Here is an 11,706-nt window from a genome sequence, read left to right on the forward strand (position 1 = left end):
AAACATTATGTTTTTGTTGCCAACTTTATGTTGTTTTTTTCTATGAATTTCTGTGTGAACTCTTCCCTTTCGTGATGTACTGCCGTCACCTAAATAATTTTCATGAACTACATGTGACTGGCTACAACAAGCCTCAACAGAGAGTCTGCTACAGAAGCCATGATGGATCATGTTTAAAAAAAATACTGAGTATCTCTGAACTATGGACGTTTTTTCCTCCATACATTGATTGGTTGTACTACAGTATTTTTTTACTGTGCTCGTTTTTTTCCAATGAAATGCTTTGCTTGATCCACATCTACATTGCGGTTCACCAGTTGATGAGCCTTGATATTTACGGTCAAGTGCTAAAATTAAAAAAAAAACCCTTGGGACAAAATGAAGAAGACAACGAAATGCGTTAAAATGATTTTTATTTCATTTTTGAAAATTATTATTCACAAACAGTGTGTGTGTGGTGAGAAGTGAATGAGTACGTGAGAGTCAGAGGAATTTCTGCAGACCTTTAGATTAAAAATGACTTTTCTACCTTTGGATTCTCATTCTTCTATCTTCTTATATCTTCCATACCTCGCTTTTCTATTTTCTCTGCCTCTTCCTGTTGAGTTGTGGGAGAAGCCATGGTTGAGCTGGCTCTCTATGCTTTGGCTCTCTCACGTTCCCTTTTTCCTCCCTCCCTCCCTTCTCTCTCTCCCCGTCGTTCTCCATCTCTCTAGGGCAGCACAAATCACATGCATGTGTGCCCATGCCGACAGCCAAGACGGCACAACTGGGAGGTGAGAGCGAGGCTGATACCCCCAGCAGCCGAGCGCCAGATTTACCGCCTGCCGCTCAGATTAGGTCAGCTGCTCAAGCTGAGAGCACAGAGCTGGGTGGGGGTGCTCACCACGCTCTACACGCATGACTTCCTCCATTTCCTCTACTTGATTTGAAGGTTCTTCTAGTTTGTGTTTTGCATGCGTGTGTCGGTAACTTTGAGAGTAATAGGGCAACTGTTTGAAAGCAGTGTTATTATAATTACATTTTTAAAAATCAGTAACCAGTCGTCCCAGTGTCTGGGTGAGCAGAGTGTGTGTAGACGTGGTATAATGTTACGACGCTCCATTTAACGTCACACATTATACTCCTACATGGAAAGGTCTCGCTGTTTGGATCACGGCCCTTAAAGTAGAATGACTGTATTTAACATGACACATCCACACCCAGGAATTAGGACGATGTCGCGTCTGCTTTTAGACTTCGCTGTTGTTACTCACAGTCATATTTTTAGGTCCTACTTGCGAACTCATCACTCTCCCAGGTGCTTACTGTGGTGGTGTGATGAGCATGAAGGCGTTGTGTACACGGTAGTGCTTAGAGTGGGTGATCAAATTAGTATGACTTTAGGTCATTGCTAATCTAATGCCCTGTGTCTGTGGTCTGTGATTAGGTTACCGTTGTGGGTGGGTCAGTTTGTATGCAGGTGTATATGAGTGTCAGGCCCTGGCTATGTATATATACAGATATTTATTTTTTTATTTTTACCCCCTTAATTTAAAAAAAAAATACTGCGTTCATCTTCATCCTAGAGATGGAACCGAATACGAACACTTTATACTGACGTGATTACAAGGCGCACTGTTCATTTTTTTATTATTTTTTTTAAAAAGTTTCCCAGAAAAGTTTACAGGGCATCTGATTGAAACTATACATGTCCGTCGGCACTGGAATCCAGCTGGAGGCGGCAAAAAGTTGCTTGACCGGGAGGTTTTTACTTTGATGCATGCGCGAGTGAGTGGACAGATAAGTTTGCAGGGGAGAAAAACAAAGATCTCTAGTAGTTCAGATCGGTTATGAACTGTCAGAGGCAGAATTCTCAGATCATTCTGACAGTGCTGGTGTTTTTACCTCTGGGTTTCCCCCCCCCAGTATTTTCAAGGGCATAGTGGTAAAAAAAACTTCAAGTTTGGGCCACACCCATCTAGGCTTTAAACCTGAATGCAGATATGGATATTTGAAGCACTAAACAGCTAAAGATACATTCATATTTACAGCATTTAGCAGATGCCCTTATTCAGAGTGAATTAGAAGTGAACATTTAATTTAGGTAGCACTAAACAGCTCACATAAGAATGCCAGCCCAGTGATAGTATATCATAAAATTTTCTCTCAAACTCCTCAAGAAAAATGATAAGAACATGCATAAATGAGCAACAAAAAATGCCAAATGTGGATAAAAGCTCGTGCTTGTGGACTGACAGTGAAGTGGTGCTTAAGGTTAAACTTGAAATCAACGAGTCTGCTGTCTTATCCAAAATCTGTGGTTTGTTCCACAATAGCAGTGGATTCAGGCACAGTACAGCAGGTATCATATTCTAGCACCTCAGCATGAGGGTGTTATAATAAAACAAAGTGAAATAAAATTTCAAACATGTTATTAAATTAGAAATTACAAGTCACAAAGTAACAACCTGGTCAGCAGCCATAATAAATAGAGTCCTGGCACATTTTTGGCAAATGGAAAACTGCAATGCATATATGCAAACCGAGTCTGTGACAAAAACCATCCACACAAAAACATCAAAAATGGAGTTTTAAAACAAAAATAAAAAAGCTTTTTCAGTGATTAAAAATGACATGTTCGTGTGGACAAGAGGCCAAAAAATGTTTTCAGAAATAACCATATATTTGTGGGCGGGGCCTCAGACCCAGCTGCTGCTCCTATCTGAGATCTTCCACCCTCACAAACCTGGTAAGAGCGTAAGAGTCTGAAGCATCAGGTGCAGTCTTTAATGAGCAAAGCAAATGAAAGAGAGACATGCAGTGATACAAACTTGGAATAAAGTGTAGATCTAGTCATGCTGCGATGGTGTCAAGACTCCCTATAGGCACTGTAGAAACTGACACACGTGCACACACAAAGAAAACTGTGAATGCATTTCATACACTCTCTGGCATAGTCAAAGCACACCTTCTCAGCTTACACAAGACAAGGCACAAAAACAAAATGTCATTTCGGAGCCTTGCGTGCAGGTGCGTGGGTACCTCAGCTAAATGAATGCAAATGCATATAATACAGAAGAAACGGCATACACATGCTAAAGCCATATGTTTGTGCTAGTCACAATACCGTTTTGTTTCTTACAAAATCTGCAAACTTGCATATACTTCAGTAATTACAGAGTCTCTCTGTATCTCTTTATCGCACTCTCTATCTGTCTTTCGCTCACACTCTCTCGTACACACACACACCTGAGGGCCTTTGGTGGATTATCCGATGTTTGGCACAGTACCCTCGCACCCCCGCCCCCTTCCCTCTCCGCCAGCCTGGGGCCAGACTCGGCTTTCAACGCGGAGGGTAAAAATATCCCCCCCTTCTTATTCTTTCTCTTCACCTCTCTCTCTTATTCCCTCTCACCCTCGATTTCTTCTCCTCTTCCTCCCTCCCTCCTGCACCAGTCCCCCAGCTCTGCCTTGGGTTACTGTCTCTTCTGTTGTTTCCAGGTCCACACCTAATAATTCAGTCACTGATGTCTCTTCTGTCATTCACATATCAGTTTATGTGCACACTCTGGCATTCAGTCACTCCAATCATAAAACCCCAAACTTTGCTTCCAGAATTGAAAAAAAATAAATCAAGTTGTAAATAATTTAAATAATCAGTAGTTGATTTACTTGAATATCAAGGAGAGTATCATTAAAAAGAAAATCATTTTACAGAATGTACAGTAGCAGGAGCTATGCATTCATATCACAGAAATCAGAGAAGGTGAAAACGATCACTTTCCTAAGCAAAGAATCTCACTGTAGCATCAGACATTTTTATAAACTTTAATGTAAAATCCTTTTCATTTATTTATCCAAACTACAATTTGCTTAGTTTGGCATGATTAAAGTCCCAGGATCCACATAAAAAAATTGCCGGCTTCAACTTGTTTTCATTCAGGATTATGATTTTCTAAATTATGCCAAATCACAAATGCCTTTCTATTAACTATATATGCTCACTACTTAGATTATAATATAATGGTATTTTAGATCCTGCTTAGTGTGTTATATGCCAAATGTAAAAGAATGGTTCTAATAAGTGGCTGATGCAAATGGTGAGCTAACATAGACAGTTGCGGTCGGAAGTTTACATACAGTCATAATGAACATGAATGTCATGGCAAGCCCAATAGGCTTTCAATCATTTCTTTGAACTGTTCTTTTTCTGGGGCAGAATGATTGTACAAGATGCATCTTTAATAAACAAACAAAACAATAAAAATAAAAAATAAAAACAAGAATTTGGTTCACAAGTTTAAATTTATTTGGGCTTTCCTGTAGTCAATTCAAACTCAAAATTATACATAAGGATCAGAAATATACATACAGCACACCTATTATTTAGTTGAATACCCCTTAGCAAGTTTCACCTCGAGCAGACACTTTTGGTAGCCATCCACCAGCTTCTGGCAGAATTCTGGTTGGATATTTGACCACTCTTCTTGGCAGAATTGGTAAAGTTCAGTGACATTTGTTGGTTTCCTGGCCCTGACTCGACTTTTAAGCACAGTCAACAAATTTTCAATAGGGTTGAGATCAGGACTTTGAGAAGGCCATTCCAAAAGCTTAATGTTAGCCTGCTTTATCCATTCTACAACCAGCTTTGATGTGTGTTTGGGGTGATTGTCCTGTTGTAACACCCAATTGTGTCCAAGTTTTAACCATCTGGCTGACGGTTTGAGATTATGCTGAATAATTCTATGTTAGTCCTCCTTCATTATTCCATCCACTTTGTGCAATACACCAGTTCCACTGGCAGCAAAACAGCCCCAGAGCACAATGCTACCACCCCCATGCTTAACAGTTGGTACAGTGTTCTTTACTCCTCCAAACATACCTCTGGTCATTTTGATCAAACAACAAATGTTCCAGCAGCTTCCGGTTCATGGCAGGCCTGTGTTTTGGTGGTTCCTGGGTTTTTCCTGACCATCTGAACCAATTCCCTCTCAGCTGAGGGTGACAGTTTGAGTCTTCTTCCGGACCTTGGTAGAGCGGCTTCACTTCCCAATAACTTGTTCTTACGCACAATTGTTTGAACTGATGATCTTGGAATCTGCAATTGTTTAGAAATGGCTCAACGAGACATTGTAAATGAGACAACGTGTAAATCCACCATGCTCTTTTTCACGTCTGTACCGTGCTCCTTGAACTTTCCCATGGTATTGTGTGTTGGTCAATCCAATGTGTTCTGTCAAACAAACCCTTTTTATGTGGCACTGAGAAGCTGCCAACTGTAGTCAATCATGATCACGAACAGGAAATTAAGAGGCCTTGGTCTTTGGCAAATTAAAGGACATTTTGGAACTTTCAGCACCACTGAATTAATAATCTAACTGTTTATATGTATATTTTGACCCTGTATGTGTAATTTTGGTCCTGTGTTGACTACAGAAAACCCCAAGTAAATTTAAACTTGTGAACCAAATTCTTGTTTTTGGTTTTTATTAAAGATGATATGTTGTACCATCATTCTGCCCCAGAAAAAGAAAAATTCAAAGAAATTATTGAAATGTGAAAATATAGTTTGCCATGCATAATTTTAATCATGTAAAATTGTAATCATGTACAATCAGATGTCTTGAGCCTTCAACTGTTTTTTTGAAATTCAAACTGTAGGTTGGAGCCTGAGTGGGTTCTCCTCTGTGTTCTCTGGTTTCCTCCCACCTCCCCAAAACATTGAGGTGGACTGGCAAGGCTAAATTGTCACTAGGTGTTAATGTGAGTGTAAATGTACATGTGATAAACCGGTTAGATGAATGAATGAATGAATTCAAATCGTATTCAAACAGTGACAGTGCTAATCCACACCTGGCTACTTCCAGAAGTTGCTGTCACTGTAACAACGTGCTCTTATGAATTGTGCTACACTGTTCTTGGTCACAGAGTGAAATTGTGAACTTTGTTGAAGTTATTTGGTTCATTGTGGATCTACTTTCACTTCAGATTGCATCATATGTCCATATAAAAAGATACAGTTTGCTCAGATCGTAAACATTCTCCTGTCCTTTCCACAGAAAACTCACACACCCCTGCACTGGAGCTGAGCAGTCACATGACCCCGGAAGAACACTATAGACGGATGATGTCAGCGCTGAACGAGCATGGCTCTTACGAAGAGCAGCAGCAGCGTCTTTACCAGCTCGCCAGCAGCATGGGCGTCCCTAGTCACGGTGAGTGCTTGAATGTACAGGCATGTGTGTGTGTGTGCCTTATTGCTTTGGATCTCAGTATACACACTCATCGACAGTAACTCAAATAACCATTCTTTACAACCGTGTAGCATATCAGAATGCACAACACGTTGAACACTGATGCTAATGGGCTACAAAAGCAGAAGACCACATTGAGTTCCTGTCAGCCTGTCAGAACAGCAGCCTGAGGGTACAGTGGACACAGGCTCTGACCAGGTGATGTTTTTCCATCTCCAGCTGTCGAATTTCGGTCAGTCTGTGCACACTGTCACTTCAGATTCCTGTTCATGGCTGACAAATATGGAACCCGATGTGGTCTTGTGTTGTTGTCGCTCATTCACCTCAAGATTCGGTGTGTTGTGCATTCTGAGATACTTTTCTGCTCAACATGGTTGTAACAAGCAGCTTTTGAGCTACTGTAGACTTCCTGTCAAGTTGAACCATGTGGACGATGGTGTGGACATTTCTCAACAGAACTGCGACAAACTGGTTCGAGAGTGTTGTGCATGAAAATCCCAGTAAATCAGCAGTTTCTGAAATACTCAAACCAGCCCACTATGCACCAACCGTCATGTCACAATCGGTCGCTGAGATCACATTTTCCCTCATTCTGATATAATATATCTGTATTGAACAACATGCTATGACTAAAGCAAGCAATATGATACCTCTAAAGGAAAAGAGTGAACACATACTAGCTATCTTTGGCTCAAACTCTGATACACCTTTCTCCACTTTGCACGGTCTACGACTGGAAATTGCTGACATTTCTATTTTGAGCACCCAGCTCACCAAGTGTCAGAATGTCAGAGAGAGTGATCTGTGACCGCCGCTGCACACAGTAGTAAATAACGGCGCCATCAGGCCTCAAGGTTTGCTGTGTATTGATTTGTTCTCTTTGATTGGCTGCAAGCCAACTCTTTAAATTACTGCTACCATGGCAACGACAAATACTCTTGATTTTCCCCCATTGGCTTTAGAGTTGTGGGGTTGTACAGGAACTGTTTGAAGACTGTAAATAAAGGCAGAAACAAAAATGTATCATTTAGTTACGACCTCTTATCATTTGTGATTTAATCGTAATCATTACTTTAAACTTGCATCCTTACCATTGGTCGCTTTTTCAATAACGAATATATCTATCATTTATATGAGCTTCAATGACTCACTTTGTAGCAGACTTGCATCCAACTGTAACTTGAATTTTTATTTGATCAGTAATGATTTTTAATTGCAGGCTGCAAATTCAGGGGATGTGATCTATAAATTATTTATCTGCACTCCTCCTGCATCTGTAAGAAATTAATGGCTGAGCGTGAGGAGTTTTTAGTGCCGTATTGCGAACTCGCTCTCCTGTTCCCGGAAGTTTCCTGGTTTGTGGTGGTGCACCGTGGTGCATTACACACACGCTTATGATTGATTCCCTTCCCAGTTCTGTTAAATCTTTCTCTCTTGTCTTGCCACCCACAGCTCCTTCAGCTTCACGCAAGCACGCTTTTTGTGGCGTGTGGAGTCAGACACGCTCGCGTTCTCCTTCCTTCACACACTGTGATGATGCCACAGATAAGACAAACTCCACAAAACAAAATTCCACAAAAATGTGAAGAGAGGGTTAGATTTAGGATTTAGGATTTAGAGAGGGTTAGATTTAGGGTTAGATTGAGTTAGATTTACTGATTTTCTGTCAGTTCTTCAGGCAGGTGTATGGTTTCATAAGCCACGCCATTGAAAACAGGCTCACCGGGCTGAGGTGTTCTCTGCACACAACCTCTCCACCTCCCCCCTGGAGGAATGTGAGCATGGTGGCTTGCCCATGCATGCTGAGCTCATGCGCCTGTGATAAGGCCGTGCCAGTCAGCTGCTGCCAACGCCTCTGCCTGCCAGCTCTTTGATGGGAGAGATCCTCTGTCTTACTTTATCACTCTGTGCTCTACTGTACATGCATTTTAGAAAACTTTTCTTCCCCTTTTTTTTGCTGCCACTCTTCACTCTGCACTTTTGCACTCATATTACTCCATCTGCATATTTGTGTACATACCTCCAGCAAAAGTGTATACTCTCTCGCTTTAGATTCACACGCCATTCAAGCGAAATGTAATGTCTGTCTGCCTGTCCCAGAAATTCCCTCTGCTCCATCTCACTCCATCCACGATCAAGTTTAATATATGATTTTGTTTGTTTTCTCTCCTGCTCCATAGCTCATGCAGTGGAGGCAGTTTTTGTTTTTCTGGATTTTTTTTTTCCAAAGAAATCTCTCAGGGACAAGGAAACACAAGCCCCAGCTGCTTCTTTACCTCCTTTTTTCACTTCTTCCCTCTCTCTCACATTCTCTCATGGCCCTATCATATACTCATTCTCTCCTCAGAAACATCCCACTCCATCCTCAGGCAGTTCTCCTCCTCTTTTTTGCTTTCCTGGCTGATTTTTTTGCCCCCCACCCTCCACCTCATCTGCTGTGTTTCATGTGTTTCTGTTAGGCTAGGCTCTCTTCCATAGATTAGGTGAAGGGCCTGCCATAGGCTCCTTGACACTAACGGGGCCAGGTTCCTGTGAACCCCTGCAGCTGCCTCCCCAAGCTCTCCCACACATCCCTAGAACTCTTTCTGCACCGGCCTGCTTTTACATTCTCTCTTTCTGTCCCGGATCCTTCATTTTTTCTCCCCCCCCCTCCTCGCTCCCTCTTGCCTGAGTCCCTGCAGAATGGCCTTTCATCTTTGAAGAGGAGGCCCTGAAATGAAAGGCTGGGAAGCATGCATGGATGGGTGTGCATGCGTGAGGTTTATGGGAGGAGTAGGGGGGGGTACGTTGCTGCGATCTTCCCTCCATGGGCCGTAAGGTCACCTGGAGGCCTCCGCTAGCTTCCCGTCGTCCCTTGATGTAAGGAGCAGGAATGGAGGAAGGAAGAGGAATTCTGCAGCCTCTAAAGTCAAAGACACGCTCCGGCCTTTCCCCATCTCCCCTGGCTCCCAGACACATGCGTGTGATGGTGGGGATGCTGTTAGATATTTTGTTGGGTGGGGTGCGCATGGGGCTGAATTAGAAAGGGTAATATCTTGCTGTTGTTTTTTTCCCCTCTGGCTCTGGAGGTTTTTGGCAGGGATTGACCATGTGCAATTGGGATGGCTGCTCAGCTCAGGGCTGTAGCCCCAGGTGACCCTACTCTGGCGAAGCGCTCCTGCCGATGAAAGAGAATAATAAATGCGTGCGCTTGAGACAGGACAGGACCTGCTACGGCACGGCAGAGTAGAGCAGAGGGGAGGGGAGGTGGGACAGAGCCTCTTTGAATTTCATCCCCTCTTATTTTCATTCATGCTACTTTATAAGAAGATCATGCCATGAAACTTGGACGTGCTGTAGTCAACTCAAAGGCAACTTTTTACCAATGTCAAGTGTTAATGGTTGCAAAAGGTATGCTGTGAATTCTCAAGTTTTCTCAAGTTTGCTGTTGCATTAATTTGGCTTTCAATTTCTGTGTCTTTCCCTGTCTTACACGCTCTCTCTCTCTCTCTCTCTCGCTCTCTTGCTCGCTTGCTGTTAGAGGGCTTGTCTGCCGTCAGTCCGGTCCCCCATGGGGAAGTGCAATAAACAGATCAATACAGCGGCCCTGCGCACATTAATATCTGTCGCGCCACCCCCAACCTGATCGCTCAGCCCCACACGCCGGCCTCGGAAATGGCCGCCAGCTCCCACGGGAACTGTCTAATTAAAAAAGGGCCGGAGGAGAGAGAAAGAAGGAGGGAGGTAGAGAGGGAGGTGCACAGGATGGATTTTCTGTTTAACACCCTTTCATTAGATTGTGTGCTTCCTGTTGTGACCCTGTTAGTTTGGTAATGATGGGAGATGGGCTTGGCCAGCCTGCTATAAGAGAGAGAGAGAGAGAGAGAGAATGAGAGAGAGAGAGAGAGAGAGGAGGGGGGGGGCAGGCAGAGACAGCAGAGGCTGTGACTACAGAATACAGTACTCAAAGGAAAAGCTCAGCTTTAGATGGTAACCCATAAATGAGGTCATTTGTGTGTGTCGTGTGTACTGTTTTCCTGTTCATTTCTCTCTGGGCTACTAATGAGGTTCCATTAAGACACTCGTAGGACAAACCGTACTGTACCAAGTGGTTTTGAATATACTAACCTGACGCACTGGTCCTAAATCATACAGAAGGGTTGTGGGATTATGTTGGATTGTTCTAAGCATTACATTGTTTGTGTCCTCAGAGCTGCTGCGTGTGCGTCAGGAGGCTCTGAGTGCTATCAGGAACCCAGGAGCCATGGAGGCTCACCTCCCATCTGCAGGCAGCTCCTCCAGCCAGAGGAGGAAACAAGGCCTGCCCCAACACAGGGATGCCCACTTCAGTGAGAGGTATGAATAACAAAATCATTATTTACATATATTTATACATATGTAATATCAATGAATACCCAAAAATATTGAAATAACTCAATTTTAGGATTGATTGGGTGGGTGGGTGGGTGAGTGGGGGGGGGGGGGGAAGTAGAAGTTTATGATGAGTGGGGGGGGGGGGGGTGTTGTGGAGTTGGGGAGCTGGGAAGCAAAGGATAATTTGGTTGAGATTTTCTCTTTGTTGGTCAGTAGGCCAAGGCTTTTCTCTTTGGTTCTTAGACCAATTTCATGATCTCTCTAGTACCAGTGCGATTCAAACCACACATATGGATGAGCTTTAACAAATCTAGATTGTGGGATTGAGCAGCCTGTGTGGATAAATTGACCCTGAGCTAAGGGAACACCTCCCAGGCACACTTTAAGGCCACAGAAACAGGGGGGAAATGCCGTATGTTTTTAAAACAGCATGAATATTTCACTTTAATAATGAACCCAATATCCAGCTCTAATGAATACTGCATGCTAGTTTTAAGTGGGTGACCGCATGCTGGAGAGCAAAAGGGGGAAAAAAAGGGACGGAAAATGTATTGTATGCTGAAGTCAAGGAAGAAGAGAAAAAGGGGAAGGAAGGCCGATGATACTGAGGCAGAAGCAGCGATATAAAGGAAAATCTCTTTAATGGGATCCGATTGCCAGTGGGCATTACTTCTTTGCATCCTTGTCCGATTTGATCTTGTCAGGAGGTATTTATGGGGCTTTGGGCTTCGCCGGTCGTCCAGGCGCCGCACACTTCCCTGCGCTCCCCTCCTTCCCATTCTCCCCCTCCCCGCAAGGCCCTGGCGCTCGCCTCCGCCTCCAAAGAAAGCCCGAGCAGCGGGAGTGGGCGGGTAATTGCTTGTCGATTATTTATGTGGCACGGGAAGCCGGAGGATCGATAATGGGCTGGTGAGACGAGGCGTGAGAGATGGAGGGAGGGAGGGATGGAGGGAGGAAGTGGGCTGAAGGGGGGGCAGCGTAGGCGTTGCGTTTTGTTCCGTGCCCTGACGGGAGCACAGCATGCAGCTCGGGCCAGCCAGCCGCCCTTACTCCGCTCACCTGCCATAATTAGCCACACAGGACTACTGATGTTAACTAGCCCTGCATGCTTTCCTGG

At 43.7% G+C, this 11,706-nt stretch overlaps 1 protein-coding gene across 5 annotated transcripts in view; it reads left to right on the top strand.

Annotated features, from left to right (window-relative positions):
• Positions 1-11,706, top strand: part of samd11 (sterile alpha motif domain containing 11) — a 65,391-nt gene that overhangs the window by 43,711 nt on the left and 9,974 nt on the right. For all 5 annotated transcript variants that reach the window (XM_053642802.1, XM_053642804.1, XM_053642805.1 and 2 more), the window contains exons 6-7: positions 6,042-6,197; positions 10,427-10,571. In XM_053642802.1, coding sequence (XP_053498777.1) covers positions 6,042-6,197; positions 10,427-10,571 — 301 coding nt within the window. The remainder of the gene's footprint in view (positions 1-6,041; positions 6,198-10,426; positions 10,572-11,706) is intronic.

This window comes from Ictalurus furcatus, chromosome 15 (assembly GCF_023375685.1).
Source record: "Ictalurus furcatus strain D&B chromosome 15, Billie_1.0, whole genome shotgun sequence".
Lineage (NCBI taxonomy): Eukaryota > Metazoa > Chordata > Actinopteri > Siluriformes > Ictaluridae > Ictalurus > Ictalurus furcatus.